The sequence below is a fragment of the Alosa sapidissima genome, chromosome 18 (genome assembly GCF_018492685.1).
Source record: "Alosa sapidissima isolate fAloSap1 chromosome 18, fAloSap1.pri, whole genome shotgun sequence".
Lineage (NCBI taxonomy): Eukaryota > Metazoa > Chordata > Actinopteri > Clupeiformes > Clupeidae > Alosa > Alosa sapidissima.
This window is the reverse complement of record NC_055974.1, coordinates 10,901,003-10,920,673: the sequence shown is the minus strand read 5'-3', so window position 1 is coordinate 10,920,673 and position 19,671 is coordinate 10,901,003. Positions and strand designations below refer to the sequence as shown.

The following is a 19,671-nucleotide window of genomic DNA, read 5'->3' as shown; positions in this document are numbered from 1 at the left end:
CTAGGGTACGCTATGCTAAGTGATTTCTAACATTTTTAGTAACATTCAACTAATATAATCTGCCAGCTCTTCATTCTCTGACAATACTGTAGAAAGGTCTTCTTACACAGCCCTGGCTCCATGGACTGGAAACTAATAAAGTTGGGGCAGCCTGTCCCCCAAACAATAATAAAACACAGTGTAGAGTTTCTTGGAAAGCACTGAGGGGAGCTGTGAGCTATAGGCTACCACTCTGGTCTTATATGTTTGGTCTTTGGTTCAAATATAATGTAAGTTGCTTTTATGTAACTTTTAAGCTACAGTTTGGAAATTTGGCATGTTTACACTTAACCAAATTTGCTCACATCTCTAAGGGCGTACTCACACTATGCTATCTGTATCGTACCTGAGTACGTTTGACCCCAAAGTCCAGTTCGTTTGACCAGTGTGATCACTCCATACCATACCCAGGCACGGTATGCTTATCCGTGACCGGGTCCACTTGAGGAGGTGGACTCCTGTACTCGGTACGGTTGGACTTATGATTGCGCCTATATAAACATTCTAGAGCACAGCAGCTTAACATAGGTACAGTTTGATAGTATGCAGTGTGAATGCGGACCAAGAACGGGAGAGAACCGTACTCCAGCACGGTACAAGTGAATCGTGCCCAGTGTGAGTACGCCCTAAAGGTTTCCTTTGGCTCATTCAACCACATGGCCACCAATGGCCTATCAGAATTCAGCAGCCAAAACAGATTTTTACCAATGTCTTGTGATTTGAAGGTTCAAGGTTAATGAAATTTAAATACTGCATCGCTACAAAAATATATAGATACACACCACATTTCATGAAACTGCGTCTATAAGGGTTGTTGCAATTGACATATTTCTCTATCTCAAGATTTGCCATGCTGAAACACTGACACAATCTTTGCATGCACACTTAATTTTGTACAATTCTATCCATGGGGAGCACTGCAACTGACACATTTTAACAAACACAGACACACACACACACACAGTCACAATGTCCACACACAGATACACTGACACACACACGCCACACACATACAGGCGCACATGCACACACAGACATACACACATAAACACATGCACATACACTCACACACACATGTTCACACACACACATGCACACTCACACAGGTACACTGACAGGGTACACATGTTTGCACAGACACACATGCATATGTGTATGCACACAGACATGTACACACACACACACACACACATGTGCACACACAAACATACACGGACGGGCACACATGCGCACAAACACGCACACACACACTCACATGCATATTCACACACAGGTACACTGACATGGCACATATATTTGTACAGATACACATGCACATGTGTATGCACACAGACGTGTACACTCACACAAACACACACTAGATGTAGGCCTATAGCATAAAAAAAAAAATCTAGATGTACAGCACGGCGATGCATAATATGACTGCTGCGCAATGGCAGCAGTCTACAGTGTGCAAAGTAGATACAGACAAATATTTGGGAGTTGCTAAAGAATACTTTGTTTGTTGTTGCAGACTAGTCTTAGTTAAGTACTGCATACAAGTCTGTACACAGACATACACCCAGGCACACAAGTCTATACACACACACACACATACACAAAGGCACACACACACACACAGGCATATACATGCTGACACTCTAAGGTAAGAATCTAGACATAGGAGTGTGTAATAATAGCAAATAGCAGAAGTATACTTGTGCAGTGTGGATACAGAAATACATTTGGTGCATGTGGCAAAAGAATACTTTGTCTGTTGTTGCCGATTTGAGTTCTGTTGTTGCCGATTTGAGTGTCTGACCTTGTAGAGAATATGAGGATGATTGTAGCTTCAGAACACATAGTTTGGTACAAATACAACATTTGAACATTTTGTGAAATGTACATGCCAGCACATATTTGAGTGTCAACCATCACTGAGCAGCCAAGGGGACAGCATGTTAGACTCGCTGTTTACAAGGAGTTGTGGAATTATTTTATTAAATTAGTACATGCAGTACCATGTGGCAGTTATATTATGTACCACTATGCGGGACATCTAGTCAACCTCATTATTTCAAATAGTTTTCTTTGATTGGTTATATGTAAGGAGTGCATTAAACAATAAAATAGTCCACAAAAATGCTGAGTGTAAAGGATTTGTAAAACTGTAGAACTGAAGTCACTTCTTCTTCCAACACCACAACCACTGCTGTCGCCATCAACCTCATTGTCACAATCATCATCATCACCATCATAAAAAGCAGACTGTACTTGGTGGCATGGCTAAAGGGACATCATAAAACTCAAGAACCGTTATGTAACTGACCTTATTAACACTTCTCCATAAAACATTTAGGAAAAGCTGTAACAAGCAGTTCGTGGAAAATGTGACGTCGTGAAATGTCAAGAGCTATTTTCAGGCAGGCTTTCATCAAAAGGCAGATCTGGGCCGTCATCCCCCAAACCTATTGCACCAGCTTAGTGGTCCCTGCTGTTATACTGCTTTTATATGTTATATAGAGGCAGTCATACTCCATCAGGTAGGGGTCCAGGGCCTCCATAATCCTGTTAAGAGTATGTTGCCTAGGTATTGGAATCTGTCACTGCTATTTTTAAATGCTTCAAAAGTGAGAGGATGTAAGCTTGAGAGAACAAATGGCCGATGGGAGGTCTACAAGAAAAGAGATTGGGTGTCATTTATATGTGTAGAAAAGTATGTTTCCTGTGGAATTGTTGTGATGATACTCAAATGTATTTTTCTCTTAATTCTGGTCAACATGATTTACAACCTCTCATTGACTGCTTTATAGACAAAGGCAATATAGCTTCCTCGAGCTAAATGAAATGAAAACAAAGGTTATTCATGGAGAATAAAGGCATTTTGTGGATTCAATCTCCAGTTCAAAGACACGTCTTGGATCTAATCATGAGTTTTTTGTTGCTTTTGATATAGCCTCAATAATTCAAGATTCAAGAAGCTTTATTGTCATTCCTATATGTTCATGTAGAAGCGACATTTAGTACTCAGGTGGCATAGGCCTAATCCCCCCTTTAATCATTTCCTAAAGTGCATAATGTGACAGGCATTTAACCAAGATTAAGACATTTGAGCACATTACACACCAGCTTTAGCAGAAACACATTAGCTCCTAGTAAGGTTCAGGGTTGATCTTTAACATGTTGTTTTGTTTAACATTGTTTGTTTTGAAGGCAGTGAATGGATCAGCGCAGGCTACTTGTTCTAGTCTGTTCTAGTCTGACCATTCATTAGTAATTGTAATAGGTTAGTAATGACTTTAAGGTCCTCCAGAGAGCTATAACAGGTTTTTATCTTGGACTAATAATTAACTCAAATGATAGTCAAGGTTTTTTTACTGTCATTGGTCCGAAATTATCTAATAGTCTCCCATTTTGTGCTAGTTATATTCCCTGCTTGGACAGTTTTTTACACTGGCCTTTGCTGAATTTTAACTGGATTTAGCTGAATAGTTTGACCAGGCATTAATTTATGCTTGCAGTCAGTCGCAGGTTTACTCTATGTTTTTTTGTCAAATTCATTTTGTAATTTATTGACCTTAACATCAACTCAGCTGTTTCTTAACTCATTCTGTAACCCAGACTTAGAAGGCTATTGATTTTTGAACTGAACAGCAGTGTCACACAATGATTAAACCTGTGTGGGCGTGAGAAGACCTGGTGAGCAGTGCGGCGCAGGCTCCACGAGTTCCCTCTCTTAAGCTCACCAGAATGACGTGATGTGTTAAAAAAGATATCTGCACTCAGACCCCACAGGAAACATCCTCTTTTTCCTGTTTAGACTGTGACATAATGCTCACCAATGCAAGATGTCTGCACTAACTGATTTCACCCACTAGCACAGAGTAACATCATACATCTCACAGGCTATTCACACCAGAACTTAAACTTACAAAATGGGCATACCGAACTTATTCTTAAAATGTTTAATTTCAGTGGGATATGGCACTATCAATTGTAAGGAAAACAAGGACAATTCCTATATCCGTTTAAATATCAAAGCATTGTCAGATTTACTCTTCTAAAGCAAATTGATGTGAATATTCTGTTCCTCACTGAACAGAGATTGCACGTGTTCAAAGTTAAGTCAAGTTTTCCGTTTCTCCCCTCGGTGTGCTCTCTTCCCAGTTCTTGCTCAGTGTGCTGACTTAGCACTTAGCTCTTGGCTGCCATGCAGTGCAGACATGACTTCCATGTGTGAAGTAAGTCTAGGGCTATACCTCAGCATACAAACATGAAAACTTGCGATTCCAAGTTGCTTCCAAGACTTGGATGACTGCCATATCATCAACATTTAGCGCAAAGAATCTAAGGGGGGGGCTATTTATAGAAGAACTACAGGTCACATGATCATAACTATATGAAAGAGTAGTCTAACCTCTGCTGCTGTATCTGTTAAATGAATCAGGATGGCATTAGTTCATCTTTATAGCTGACGCAATCCGGCCGCAAGACTCTCTTCCCCTCCCTCTTACTGTCTCACTCATTCTCTCTGTCTGTGTTTCCATATTAGGAAGTGAGCGGCCATATGTGACTGTCCTATCAGTGCAAGGAAATCGGCAGCATTTATTTTCACAGTCTTGTCCCAGACACAGAAGGGGCTTAGTCACGTGAACCAGGCTGTGTCTAGGGTCACTCCTCAGTAACTCACTAAGCCAAACTTGTTAAACTTTGACTGGAAAGTGATGTGTTGTGTGGTCCACTGGTTATTTCCCAGAACACAATGAAATATGTCATGTTTTAAAATGTCTTTGGGTGAAAGAAAAGACTTTTCTCGCTACTTGGTAACACGACCTGTTGCGGATGTATTGACTTGACCTACAAAAGCTTGGGCCCTGCAGACGTTTTTTCAGCCCCACTATTTAAGATGACGAGCAACCCACTTATTTACAACAAATAGAGATAAACATTTCTGTTAGTATTGAAAACAAACAAAGTAGTTTGCTAATTCAATATTGAATATATGTGAAACAGAACATGCATAGGCAACCACACAGACTAATTGGCATCCACAAAGTTGTACAGTAGAGGCAGTTTAAATGTTTGTGTTTGTGTGTGTGTGTGTGTGTGTGAGAGAGAGAGAGAGAGTGATATGTGCATGCAGGTAAACATGTATCTAGCACACATTTTTGTTGTATTCATTTGACTTACAAAAAGGTGAATTTAGGTACAAAAGGTGGATCATTCTAGTAAAAAATGAATCAGAAAACCTGGAGGAGGTTATATGATGGGGGTGGGGTCTAGGTGTGAAACACCAATTCATCCCGTTGTTGCCATCAAACCCATCACACACCAATAGCATTCAAAGTGATGGATGCCCATAGAAACTAACTCCGATGACAGTCAGCATTCACACATATTGTATTTGTTATAGTGGTGGTGTAAATGTTTGTTTTGTACTAAATTAACTAGAATCCTAAAATATAAGAAAGTGAATATGACATTATCAATCTGAGTGGTTTTCTTTTAGCACATGATCATTTGTTTCCTTGTTCTCCTCATTTACAGTAATGAGAGGTTGTGATGAGCTACATGTACTCATGACAAAACCTGTTGTTCCAGAACCAAACTTCTGGGATGCTTATGTGTGGGGGGTTTAAGCCTTTGTAATCCTATGAGAGAGAGAGAGAGAGAGAGAGAGAGAGAGAGAGAGAGAGAGAGAGAGAAAGAGAGAGAGACAGAGAGAAAAAGGGAGAGTGAGAGAGAGAGAAAGAGAGAGAGTGAGTGAGAGAGAGAGAGAGAGAGAGAGAGAGAGATTACATGCAGGCCTGCCTATGTATTTAACCTAGTAATGGCAAGACCGGATGATCGTGAGTAGTATTATCTGGGATGCCCGGACAAACTAAATGTCGATATCAGGAAAAAAACCTGCCACTGGTGAACTCTGGGACAAATGGGAAAAGATCTATATCCAGCCCCAGGCTACTCCGGTTTAATACAACTCAACAGGCATATTTTAGGAAGTCATCAATGATCATCACTGAATTATAAATAGCTTGGATAGGTGTCTGTGTTCACTAGGTCAACTTTACTGAAAACAAAATTCTCACGGCATCAGGAAGGGAGAGAAGAATGTGAGAGGGTGACATCAAGAAAGCAGAAAATGAATATATTAATATATTTTCAGACATCACCTGTCTGACATGTATAAAGGGAAACTCCAGTCTTCACAATTTAGGGTCTATTTTTTGGATGAGTGTATTTTCGTTTGGGACCCAAATGACGTTTTTATGTAGTCTTGACCAGAATATGCATTTACTGAATAGCATAGCATAACCTTTGGAGGCAACTTCACAAAGTAAATCATTCTTTAAGCCATTAATTAAGCTCAAAAAATCTATACATGTTTATACTATGAAGAGGGTCTGAATTATATTCAGTGTTGGTTGGTTGAACATGGCTTACCTGACACAAGTGTGTTAGTTGTTGGCTGTTGTACATGGGTTACACATTTAAGTGTGTTAGTTATTGGTTATTCTACATGGGTTAGCTGACACATTTAAGTGTGTTAGTTGTTGGTTGGTTGGTTTTGTTCCCCAACAACCTCTTAGACATGGAAGTCATCATTGCTATTGCTTTTTGTCATCAGCCTACATAACTAGCTTCCTGTTAACAAACATATGCACCAGAGAGTGCACATGGCAGAGACAGCGTGCGTGCGTGCGCATGAGTGAGAGAGAGAGGTTGGTTGAAAGAGAGAGAGAGAGAGAGAGAGAGAGAGAGGTTGGTTGAAAGAGAGAGAGAGAGAGCATTATGTAAGCTTGCAAGCTGCTTGCCCTTTTTGGTGCAGTACAGCCCAGCTGGCATGGTGAATCGATGCCCTTTTAATGAATCCCTCGCACAATATTCAATTTGGTATGAGTGGGGAGGTTGTTGTCCTCTTGTCTTTCAATGTGTTAGGTGATGCATTAATGTTGACAATTACTCATTTTTATCCAAAGCAGTACTTTTTTATCCAAAGCTTACCTTTTATTGGTTTGCTTGGTGAAAATCAACCTCATGCCACTGTGGTGACACTGCCAAGAGAAAAACACTTACATACATGACAAATACAAAGACTAAATTTAACCTCTCATTCCATTAACCGGTTCTTCTTATCTCAAAATCAAGAACACTGATTGAGAACCAATGAACACCGAATACACTAGCATACTGACAACCAGAGGTTAAACTGCTATTTCTTATATGTGTGTGTGTGTGTGTGTGTGTAGGGGGGGGGGGGGGGGGGGTCGAAACAGAGAATGAGACAGGGGTGAAAGTGATTTCAAGATGTCCGAACTTGTCGTGTCACTAAGATTTTGTTCTTGTATTTAGTCCAATGTTGCAAACTATGTTTAGACACTCAATGTTCAAAACAATGCAAAGCCAATGAAAATCTGATGAAGCTGATGAGATGATAAACATCAGGTATGTTGATTGATTCTGTGTCAGTACACCTTGTTCTGATGTGTTTATCTGATGGGACATACAAGGCGGAACAACAAGAACACCCCAGGTGAATGCTATGTTACCTGCTTGGTTTCTTCAAACGTAGGGGTAGAAAAACAAAGCCGTGGAGACGGAAAAACACAAGAACTCATCCTTGTCAAGCACTTTTTTTCTGTAGAGGACACCAGTATACCGTCAAGTCAAAACCACCCCTAACATTTCGATTGCGAGCTTAAACTGCCTATGTGGGTCAGAGAGTCTTTTTTAGAGAGTCTTTTTTACCCCAGCTGGATCTCTTGTCGAGCAAACACCCATGGGTTTTGAAAACTCTGCGATTGCAACAGTCTCTATTTCTCAATGAGGATCCTTGTTGTCCTCTGTTAAGGCCCTCTCTTTGAGCAACGCTGGGTGTGTGTTGTTGCGCACTTAAAGGGTCTGCGCTCACACATCAGTGCTGAGGCCCCCATCCTTCCTTCATGTGGTGAAGTGAAAGGTGGTGTTTGAGGGGTGGAGGATTGCGTCACTGGCGGCTCCATAATGGGGCTACTGTGTGCTCCCCGGTGTTCAGCTGCTCATAGGGTGTGCCTCAATCCCCAGTTACACAGGGGCCCACTGTTTCCAGTGCACACGGCCAGTACTCTTTTACTCACTCAAACACACATGTGTTACTGTTTAGACAGCTACACCAGTCCACTTGCAACCGTCAACGCAGCAGCCCCAGTGTAAAAGCTATTACAGCTAACTAACACAGACAGGAAAGTGCAATGGTGGTGAATCGTGCAGAACTGTCAGGAGAACCTCAGCAACTGCCCGTATTCTCTAGTGGTCTCCATCTTAAATTTTCTTACAAAGACTTGATCTTATCCCAGGTAAGATATGTGTTTACTCAGCAGTCAGGTACACTCTGTACCCTAGCTGGGTTGAGTGACAATGCAAATCCCCAAAAGTAAACTAAATCCTGTCCCAGTAAAGTTCCATTTCAGACTGTGGTGTTTCCTTGAGTCCCTTTCACAAACCGATCTAACCTGATGCTATCTGAAGTTCTGGAGTAGGCTACTTGTATTGCAGACAGTTCGCTGCCGTTGATAGATAGATAGATAGATAGATATAGGCTACTTATTGATCCCCAGGGATCAATCGTCGCTGGGGACACTTTCACCTCCCCTCCCTCTCTGCCTCCGGGCACACTTTGTCCCCTATGATCTCTTTTGAAAACAGATGTGAGGGTTGGATAGCCTGGAGCAACACACGTAGCGTTCACCTCTGCCAGCCCCTGTTCCCATCACAGCACGCTTCTCACAAAGGAGGCGTGCCCCTGGCTGCTAAAAGCGGCGGTTCAGACGCAAGTTTGACTCACACTCAACCAGACCAGTCAGACCATTTGCAAGTCCTATGATAGGAGCCCACGCTATTTCATTGAGCACTTCGCATAGCTCTCTTGATGAACGCAAGATTTGGAAGACCAATGCGCCGTGTGTGGAATCAGTAGAGTGTATAGAGCTGGGGATAATCGAGGCGATTAGCGTGTTCTCTGTTGGGACTTTAACGCTTGATTTGCAAAAGAGAAAGGGGTTCGGTTAACCAAACGGGAGTGAATTGGAACAGCTGAAACTCCATCGATCGAGGCGAACACAGCCAGATAGTCAACCCAGCAGGGTGGACACACATTGGCTTTCGTTTGATTGTAAGGTAAGATCATTTCGAAATATTTGTAAATTCTACAATAACATATGGGTATTACGATATGTTAGGCTTCTTTTAAATCTTTAAATTAGCCTAGATTAGAACATCCAAAAGTATCGAAACAACTTGAACTTTGAACGGTCTTCACCGAAATCGCAGCCTGCTTGAATCCGCTATGCACTGTCTAAAACATGAAATTTTATTTTTCTCCTTCCTCACTGGATCATAATGATGATGAGTAGGAAGCAGCAGTAGGCTAGTAGGAATCTACGTTTTAGATAATTAAGAGCACTTACATTTTTCCAATGAACGTCCCACATCACTTAATTTGGGTAAGCTAGCCTGTGCCTTGAGCGTCACTTCAACAACTCATGCCGACTGGAGCAGATGCTGTGACTTCTCAGTAGAGACAATTATTTTTCACTGCTCAGTGAATCATGACACAGGATAAAATTTGGCCTAGCTAGCATTCATTCATTATGGTTATCAGTCTGGCAGGTCTTGTGCAGCCACCTAACTTGCCACTCTTGTAAACATCCTCATAGGTGTGTAAATGTTGTGCAAGATGTGTAAATGTTGATGTGTAACAGAATGCCAAACAAAATCCACTCCCACAGGTTTTCACCTACAGCTGTAGAGGGCAGTTGTGGTTGTGAATTGTGTCATTGAAAGAAGTCATTCAGGTGTGTGTAACCAATAGAGTGAAAGAAAAGAGAGAGATATGTGTGTGTGGGTGACAGACAGACACTGGATTAAGGAATAGATGGGTCTGGTCAATTGGCTTGAACCTGTGTTATTATGTAGCACAAGAGCACATGCATCATAAACAAAAGCCATTGTGCTCTGCATCTGAAAACTTTGGGGTCGTGGAATGTGTGTGTGTGTGTGTGTGTGTGTGTGTGTGTTGACTAGGCAGAAGGTTGAGGAATGTTTTTGAGCAGGAGGTGGTGGGCCGCAGCGATCCAAAGCTGTTTCCTGCGAATAGAACTCCCTGAACAATGGCAGCTGCTGCAGGGTGCTGGTATCTCCCGTTCGTGGGCAAACTTCTGAAGCTGCGCAGGGGAGGGGGATGTTGAAATAATCGCCAAGAAAGGAGAAAAGAGGAAAAAATAAAATGTAATACAATGGCCACCACTGCTGGGCCCACACAATGCGGGAGAATTTGGTCGGGAAGCTCGAAAGACAAAAGAGAGTGCAGCTGTGCTAGTTGCATAACGCCTTTTTTGGACGCATAGCCCACTTTTACTTCAAGGTGTCTCACATGGACCTACAAACTGACCCTGTCCTGACTCCACTGGGTGTTAAAACCGCAGCATCAGTTTCCTTAATGAGGGCGTAGGGTTGTTGCATAAAGACTCTGCTGGTCTACATGTGCCCTTAAGGCGTTATGGTTACACAGGCACACGTCATGCTGTGTTCCAGACTCATTTGTATTCTGTCACCAAGAACCGACACATTATGTTTAATGTACCTTCCACTCATTTGCATTTTCCCCTCTGTCAGTGGTTGACCATTGGTATCAAATACTTTTTTTTTTAGTTTTTTTTTTATAGTCTTCCCAATGTGGGATTGCAGACAGTTCCCTCTTGGGGTTGGAAAGTTCCACACGACTTGATTCCTCATGTCACATTGGTTCTAGTCATCTCATGGGTTCCTGTTTTTTTTTCCTGTACAGCCAATACAGTTCAGCTCACTTTACAGTCAGTCACTGGAGGTTAGTGTCAGTGAGACCAAAGCACAGGTCTGTCCTGTTAATATTTGATGCACTGTGTGTCACACTGTGCGCAGTGGCAGGCCCTGTGAATGAGTCATGTCTGGATCTCTGCGTCATGAGTGAAACTGATCCTGTCGTGATGTTCCGATTTTCCGCGTCGTCTGGCAGGCCATCAGTGTCCTCCAACAGTGTTTACTGGAATTCATTGGCTCCTTTCTGCTTCTGAATGTTTCTTTTCTGTGTCCTGTGTCTTCTCCAGATTTCAGTGGAGGGAGGTATTGCTGTACTTCAGGAGACAAGAGTGAAAAGGTGGCCCAGGAGTAGGAGAGGGGCAGAAGAGCTCGGCCAACCAAAGAAGTGACCAGCACCGCGACCGAGTTTGGGTCTTCTCTGCCAGTCGAGCCGCCATGTCGTTGACCTCGTTCCACATCATGCAGACGCTGAAGAACTCGCCGGCGGCCATCCGACGCAAGTTCCGGCGTGACCGCATCGAGAGCCTCTCGCATGGTGACCCCATCTTCAAGGCTCACTACCTGGGCACCAAGAAGATCTTCTCGCTGGACCTGGAGCAGGCCGAAGACGCCATCGAGCGCCTTCTGGGCGATGCGCCGGCCCCGGGCAAGCTGGGCAAGGACCACGCCCTGGTGGTGCGCCCGCGCTACGTGGAGGTGAAGGAGCTCAGCACGGGCCGGCAGCTGACCAAGACCTACCTGCAGGACATCGCCTACTGTGCCTCGCACACCACCCGGCCCAACGTCTTCCTCTACATCTGCCGGCAGCCCGGTCAGCAGCTGCAGTGCCGCGTCTTCTGGTGTAGCCGGGCCGAGAGGGCCAAGGACATGACGGCCTGCCTGGCGCGCTCCTTCCAGAGGGCCCTCAACGACTGGCAGGACGGGGGTAGTGCCACACTTCCGCAGCCCGAGACGCGGGCAAAAGAGGACGAGGTGCCGTCGTCACCCAATTCAACCAAAGGCTCGACTCTACCAGCCAGTCTTGGGAAAGGTGAGGGGAATATCCATCCACTGTTAACAATGTCGGTCTGCCTATACATTTGCATGTGGCACATCCGCTTGAAGTAGCATGAATGAAACACAAAGCCAAATCACTACTTCTTAGTTCTGACCTTGATAAGGGTCGGATCAGTTACAGACTGAGCTTCTTTTGAGACACTGTACTGTTGGTATTAGATTAGATCAGTGTGTGTGTGTGCGTGCGGGTTTAGGACTTTTGCTGTGTACCTACTTCTCCTACCACCTTTCAGCATTCCAACATTCTCATTTTCATCTCTCTCTCTCTCTCTCTCTCTCTGTGTTGTGTAACAGTTCGCTGGAAGAGGAGAGGATCAGTGTCGCGCAGCCCCCTCAGAGCCATCACCCGGAGAGGCTCCGCTAGCGACAGCTGGCACTGAGACGTCCAGAAGGCCCAGGGGCAAACTTCCATGACAGACTGCCGACTGGTTCATTTTTCGTCCCCCTCTTTTGTAGGTGGCAGTGTTTTAGGGGGAGGTTGGGGGAGGTGGGGGGGGGATTGGAATGAAGGGTGGAAGGCCACACAGCTGGTCCTGTAAGGACTTTCACTTCCTCCCCTTACATGGTCTTCAAAAGACTGGCTATCAGTATTTCCGGGTACACGCCGTTTCATCTGCGTTGACAGTTGAGGGAAGCACAAAGGCCCTCGTGGCGTCAGTCAGGGAGCTTTGGTTTTATTCCCTTTCAACAGCGAACGGAGGCCCAAATCAGTCGGTTTCCGTGGCAACTGTAGAGGACTTTTATCATTTCTTTTTTCCGAGAGTCAGGAGTGATGTCAGATTCATCTCAAGGACTGTGCAGGCATCCGCACACAACTGAACTGAACTGGACTAAGGATAACGCTTGATGTCACCATCTCCTCAGACTACTCTACTGAACTGACAAATCTACGCACAGAGTATTCCCATTAACAATACTGCTGTTGATGTTAACGCTATTTATTTATATAAATCGTTTTTTTTTTTTATTTAAAAATTGTGCACCTAGGATTATTGGCTTTCTCCTCAATTTGATGGGGATCGAGTTGACTGGAGGGTGAGGGTTTGGGTTTGGGTTTGGGTTTGGGTTTTCAGGGATTTGGGTAAGAACAGGGAAGTGCTGCAGACGCTGAGGTCAAATTTTAAGTTAAGCTTTCAACCACAGTTTGTGAAGGCTGCAATGTGTTGTTTTCCTTGTAGCAGTTTGGCAGTTGGGACATGAGGTCACCATAGAACAATCATTGGGCACTTTTCCAACACTTGGTGCATGTCTCACGTATACAAAATGTGGACGCACAAACAAACATGCATTAATTCGTTATCATACACTCTAACAAATCTGCAGATTATGATAATGGCCAGATTTAAGGATAATAATGAAACGGATTGTAATATTTTGGTGTATGCTTTGTATTATACATCTGTTTGTATTTTAGTCGTTTCCTTGCCATGAAGAGGATTTAGTCTAGCCCAGAACACAGTGTCTGAGCAAATATTAGAAGTGGCCCGTCCTGTCTCTCTCTCTCCCATACCCCGTTGGAACCCAACACCTCCGCGTTGACCAGTTTTAAGTTATTTGCATTTGGGGTGGGAGGCGTTAGGCAGGCAGGATGCCAGATCATGATATTCCCACAGGGCTGGGAGCAATTTATTCCTGTGCGTGTGTGTCTGTGCTGTCCTGGGGAACGCGGTGTACTTACTGCAGCCTGGTAGGGGTACCGTACACTCACCGTGCACCTGCATTTTAATGCACCTACTCTAGTTCAACTGCCCCCCCCCACCCCCTTCCCATCATGCATCATGATTCTGCACGGCGTCCCTGGAACATCAGTACTTCCAAATTGTTACCGACTCTCTCACACATGCTGTGTGGGCTGCTACCGTACCCTGGTGCCAGCGACACCTGGTAATGAAGGGGAAGCATGACTCAGTCCCACGGAGACGGGTACAGTGGCGGGAGCCTCGCACGCTAGCTGCTGCCTAAGTGGCGTTTTGGATTCTCGCCCCCGGGCACTAGCGCGGACTCAGATGGACAAGTTGGGAGGAGAATGGGCAATGCGCCCAGCTGTTCCAGTCGAGATTTATGTCTGTGATCCATAAAAGTCCCCCCCCCCCACCTTCGCAGTTACTCAAGCAACGTGGCATGTTGTTACATAAGCTGACAGAGAAGATGATTGCATGGCTTAAGCTACCTAGAGGTGCCTCATTTTTGTTTGTTTTTTGTGTTATTTTATTTTTGGCCTTTGACTGACATGTGGAGTCAATAAAGTTTCATTTAACTAACGTTACAAAGGCATGGTGCCTATTCAAAGTGAAAAGGAAGTGCCTGCTTTTCATTTTTTTTAAATTGTCTCCATTTCCATGGTCTGTATGTTGTTTTATACTGTGTTGTTTGTGTACAAATTTAAATATATATATGTATATTATGGATTAAAGCTTTTATAATTAAACATTCCTTTGTGGTATGTTATTCTGTTCAGTTCATTTCAGTTTATTGAAGTTGCATCTTATATTTACATACAATGCAAGAGCAAAAATCTTAGGTCTCCCCCCCCTCCTGACCAGCAGCAGCCTAAAGTGCATACATCCACATGTTAAAAAAAACACACACACACACTCACTCCAGCAGCAACCAATATTCCAATAAACATGGGCTTGTATATATGCAACACAAGCTATGTGGTTATTCCTTCTATGCCACAAAGAGAAAACACAATATGGTAAAAATGTCTAGGAATGTATTGCAAACCCCTCTCTGCGTCAGAGGTTGAATATTGAACCTAAAGTAGAGGGAAAACAAAATTCCAATCACCGACTTGACGACAGAGAGAGCCCCCACTGGGCCGCGGCTAACCCTGGACTTACGGGACCCTTTTCTCCCACAGGCCTTTGAGTGTGGTTAGGGTTTGGAGCACAGGGTGCACTGCCACATTCCGACAGGGTTGCGGAGCTCTGCCCTCTGTGCTCAGACTTCAGATCTGGCCCTTTCTCATCGAGTTAGCGTCTAGTGATTTGATGAGTTATATAATTCCACTGTAAGTCATGTGTGCACACACATGGGTATGTCTACATGTGTGGCCCTAGCTCGTCATATAAAGAGAGATATCCATCACCAAAACGAATCACTGATGGGGATCAAGGTTCATGGGCAAGCTGGGTCCTGTACAGTGCCTTGAGGCATATTCTTATTATGGGACTATTTTAATACAACTGAACTGAACTGTATGAAACATTAATGACAACTTGCTGTTCAGTTTTTACACTCCTGTATGGAATGAAAGCTTTATTGCACTGAGACAAAATACTTTTAAATGATGAATACACACAAGTATATAGTAATAATTAGCACCATTTCACCAACACTATCCAACATTTAGAGAGTACAGTACAGAATTGTTTCCTACATTTTCCAGGAAATCATACATATGTAAAGCACACCGACATGCTCAGTCAGGGTGCTGTGTAGTGCCACCCTACAAGACATATTTATGTTTGTAAGAGGCGAAAGAAAGGCAGGGAAGCCTCAGGGTGTCACCGTTACATCTCCTCAGCAGAGTCCTCTGGTGCATGAGGGCTGCGCTTGACATTTCCCCGAAGTTGGAGCACGTCAGACAGGCTGTTTACGTGAAGATGTCTCAGCCACTTCATTTCCTGCACAACTGCAAGGACAAGAGAGACAAATGGGCCTTTGAAGCGCAGTGTATGAAATCTTCAGTCTATCAGAGATTAGGTTTCCTGTCTTTCAATTTTGGCCTACTAAACCCTATCAAACCCTTCTGTGAGTTATTTCCCAGAATTAATAGTGTTAATGCCAAGAGGAAACGGCTGAAGTAGCTCGGGAATCCTCACTCCTCTACAGGGACAAATATAATCTTCCAGAGAACTGGTCTGATTGTTTTGAGAGAGAAGAGCCCCCAACGCACCCATGTCATAGTACACTTCCTCCTGGTTGCCCTGTACCACCAGGCTTTCCAGAAAGCTGATCAGGGCCCCAGTTACGAAGAGGCGGTCAGGAAGGGGGAGGGTTTGGAGGTAGCGTGTGTCCAGGGAGAAAGGATTGTCGGGTGGCGGCATGGTGCACAGGCCCACCAGCTCACTCACCACGTCCCAAACATGGATATCTGAGAAGACAAAACATGTCCGTGGCAGAGATTTCCCAATCTGTTTTGCTCTCTCTTGTTCATGATCTCATAGGATTCTCGACATTGCGACCACCTTCCAGTTTGGGACAAGTAGGTGAAAACAAACGCATGGACAAATGACGTGAATTGAAAACACAAAATATTTAGCCATTTAGTCGGGTCATTTTTCTATGAGCCAGCTCGTAGTTTGTAGGGGCACTCACTGAATCGAGCTGTTGTCAACTTCAGATTGTAATGCTTTTGCCGTTCTATCTAGATCAGAATAGTTCTATACATTTTTAATGAACAAATACAACCATGTGATTTTGTTTTCACTAAGTGCAGCCCATAGACTGCGCTTTATGTCAAGAGGAAATGACGTGGCCGCAATGTCAAGAATTTTGAACAGCATTGCCTAAAGCCTCACACTACAACATGTGCATGCCTTTTGTAAGTGAGTTTGTTTGTCATTGTGTATGAAGAAGTTATCTACACTCAAAGCCTGTGTCAGATGATACTATCCCCATAAAAGGGGGGTGTGGAGCATAGTCAAAACATCTTAACTTGCTGCCTGACTAGTGGCAGCCAACGGTGGCCTCATAAGAAGCAGATGTGGGAGCGATCGATCAAACCTTGTGATGACCAGTCTGTGACTGATTTCAGTTTCATGGGTGTGTCTTTGACCAGCGAGTCGGTTCCCCCGATGTTGACCAGCCGTTCGTGATTAGACCGAATCCAGGCGTATGGACGGCCGTATTTGGCGTAACCAGCCAACAGAAACAGAGTGCAGTTCATTTCCTGCGATAAGTAAGCAGCCAAAGAAACATTTGATGTTTTTTTTTCCCCCCCAAAAAAGTCTATTTTCATATACTTCTCTGATGTCCCTCATGGATGAGTACCAATAAAAACACCCCATATTAGTTTTCCTTTCTTGTCCAGGGCCATTTAAGGTCAGTGCCTAAGAACGGTTATCGAGCCACAAATCAGGAGAAGCAGTGAAGCATTGACTGGGTGCTGAGATATACTCACAGGCACAGCGATCTCTCTCTCACTGGGCGAGGCAGGAAGGAGATGGGACTCGCTGCTCCTATGAAATACCCCCGAAAAAGGTCATTTGGAGCAGGGTCAGAACATCGGCGCTCACTGCCTGACTGGTCCTCCATATGATCCTGATCCAAATGCATGGTGCCCAACACTGCCTACCAATGGTGTGATTTGTAACTGAAGCTTCGACACACAGGCTTGTTTGTATGACACAACTCCAAAGAAAGAATAGAGTGACTGAAGGCCTGAGGTGGATATATGTCAGGGTGACAAATAGTCAGACGTAGACATGTTCATAAAGAGTGTCAATGAGTATAAACCACCTATCAAAAGTTTTGGAAAATGTACCGCATTGATCCTGGGTTTCGGCAGCTCTTTATTCTTAGGGGCAGCCGTGGCCTACTGGTTAGCATTTCGGACTTATAACCGGAGGGTTGCCGGTTCGAACCCCGACCAGTAGGCACGGCTGAAGTGCCCTTGCCCCTCACTGCTCCCCGAGCGCTGCTGTTGATGCAGGCAGCTCACTGCACCGGGATTAGTATGTGCTTCACCTCACTGTGTACACTGTGTGCTGTGTGAGTTTCACTAATTCACGGATTGGGATAAATGCAGACTGAATTTCCCTCACGGTATCAAAAGAGTATATATACTTATACTGATGTTTACATTTGGACTTCTCTTGGAAGAAGAATCAGAATGCTTTGCCCTATCAATCCTCAGGTCAGTCACATATATTTTCTTTTTTTATCTCATGTAGTCTTCTCATACTGACTCAAATCTTGTTTGATGGCAATTGACAAGCCTAACTGTTTGGTTAATGATTCTGGGTGTGAGATCATTGACTTGGATTATGTTTAATACTACTGAAATCTGTCACACGTTATAGAGTTTAAAAACACAGTTAAAAAATATCACTATTTGCTTTGTAACAACATGGATGCTTGTATAGACTATAGACAATTTCAACCAGGTGTCCCCATGCTTTTCACACACATGTAGCTTATACATTATATTTTCAACATTGAGCATGATGTGAACGTGCAAGCCATGTGTGTGCACTGTGCATTATGTGTTAGTGAGCAGCCCTCTCCACCTGCTAGCCTGCTGTAGCTCCTCCTGCAGCTGTGGCTGGTGCTGCGGCTGGTGTTGCTGCTGATGGAGCTGGTGGTGGGGTCTGGCGGCCAGGGGAGGCTTCTCTCCAGGCAGGGGCGAGCTGTCGTAGCCGCTGCCAAAGCTGTAGCTGCTGGAGCTGCAGCTGCTGAGGGAGGAGGAGGCCGCTGACACCAGGAAGCCAGGAGACTGCCAGCCCTGTCAAAGAGCAATGCATCAAATATAACCAGCGTGCTTTGTGCGGGAAAGATTAAAGACAACGGCAGGTCTGAGCTGGATAAAAGGACTGGTTTTGATCCAAATCCTTGGGCTTGGATTTTTGCGATAGGCCCCAGGCCTAGTTGTGCATCAAGCCTGTACATCAAGAACCACCTCTCCCAGAACATATGACACACACACACACACACACACACACACACATGCGCTGCAACCCCAAAATGTTTGAAGCATTTTGTATTCTGTAAGAAGCATTTTGTATTCTGTAAGAAGCATGAGCAGGTTTACTAGTTTACTAGTTCACCAAAAATTCAAGAGTGTTCTAGCAACTCCTCACCTGATCCTCATTAACTATTGTCAGCAGCAGCTCCTCTCTCCCTCTCAGCCAAGGCTGGAAATACCGAAAGCCCTGGTGGAGAAAAAGTGAGACTATGGAAAATATAACAAGCCCATGTTTTCCATATCAGTTTACACTCTTTTAATCACTAATGAATTCAACTTTCCATTGAAATCTTAGACCAACCTGTAAAGATCCCAGAATTGCGAGGTCAGATTGAAAGTGCTGTAATCTCTTCCTCTGTTCGTTGTCTCGTTTCTGCGGAAAAAAGAGAAACGCTATTTAAACCAGGAGCTATTCACTTTGGTCTAGACGCAAAAATGTAATATTACTGCCCATTCTTCCACAGAGACAGATAGCACAGCACACGCCCTTGACTCCTTGTATCCTAGCAACGCCTGTAACACTGATGCTTGCAAACGATGTAGCCTAGGTTATTGGAGTAGCCTACAGAGAAACAGATAAATATTTGTTTGTTTGACCTATAAAGGTTTGATATAATGCATCACATTTGCACGCATTTGTAATAAATGATCAGCGAATATTGCAATCCACAATTTGCAATACGGTATCTGCAATTTCATGTGCGCGTAATTTTGTCATAATAAATGCTTAATCACAGTTACGCACAATATTTGCCTACTTACACAAGAGCTGCTCATTGTGGTCCCTTCGTGGTTAGATTATTTAGTAACAAACCCTCTTCTTCCTTTATTTTGGATCATCATTACTCCCTCGCAGACACACCTCATGTCAAAAGGGGATGCGACTGGGACCGCATCGCACGGCTCGAGGGGATATCCACATCTATTTGGTCTATGCGTCTGGTGGTTGCTCGGCTTTTTTCACATCTCCTTTAACATACACTCATTTTCTGAAATATCCTCATGAGTTTGTGACTGTTCATGATTCACGCCTTAAAGAGCCGCTGTTCATCCTTCAACAGCTCTACCAC

The 19,671-nt window shown here is 44.0% G+C and overlaps 2 protein-coding genes across 2 annotated transcripts; one reads left to right on the top strand and one right to left on the bottom strand.

The window, feature by feature from the left end:
* Positions 1–8,827: 8,827 nt before the first annotated feature.
* Positions 8,828–12,392, top strand: si:dkey-19b23.8. Its single transcript, XM_042071076.1, has 3 exons — positions 8,828–9,174; positions 11,142–11,884; positions 12,205–12,392. Exons 2-3 carry the CDS (start codon positions 11,290–11,292, stop codon positions 12,288–12,290), a joined length of 681 nt encoding a protein of 226 aa, XP_041927010.1. The 5' UTR covers positions 8,828–9,174; positions 11,142–11,289; the 3' UTR covers positions 12,291–12,392.
* A 2,745-nt stretch (positions 12,393–15,137) lies between these two features.
* Positions 15,138–19,659, bottom strand: si:dkey-19b23.7. The gene is made up of 8 exons (XM_042070806.1): positions 19,364–19,659; positions 18,903–18,974; positions 18,717–18,788; positions 18,147–18,361; positions 17,039–17,096; positions 16,642–16,807; positions 15,812–16,009; positions 15,138–15,547 (listed from the first exon to the last, which is right to left on the bottom strand). The coding sequence occupies exons 1-8, from the start codon at positions 19,376–19,378 to the stop codon at positions 15,426–15,428; spliced, it is 918 nt and encodes a 305-aa protein (XP_041926740.1). The 5' UTR covers positions 19,379–19,659; the 3' UTR covers positions 15,138–15,425.
* Positions 19,660–19,671: the final 12 nt, after the last annotated feature.

Bases quoted from the DNA above. Each gene is read 5' to 3' on its own strand.
- si:dkey-19b23.8 (XM_042071076.1), top strand. From the start codon at position 11,290: ATGTCGTTGACCTCGTTCCACATCATGCAGACGCTGAAGAACTCGCCG. The intron at 11,885-12,204 runs GTGAGGGGAATA...GTTGTGTAACAG, and splicing joins ACCAGCCAGTCTTGGGAAAG to TTCGCTGGAAGAGGAGAGGA.
- si:dkey-19b23.7 (XM_042070806.1), bottom strand. The intron at 16,010-16,641 runs GTTTGATCGATC...TTGTCTTCTCAG, and splicing joins CACAGACTGGTCATCACAAG to ATATCCATGTTTGGGACGTG. The intron at 15,548-15,811 runs GTGCGTTGGGGG...TTGTCCTTGCAG, and splicing joins GGAAGTGTACTATGACATGG to TTGTGCAGGAAATGAAGTGG.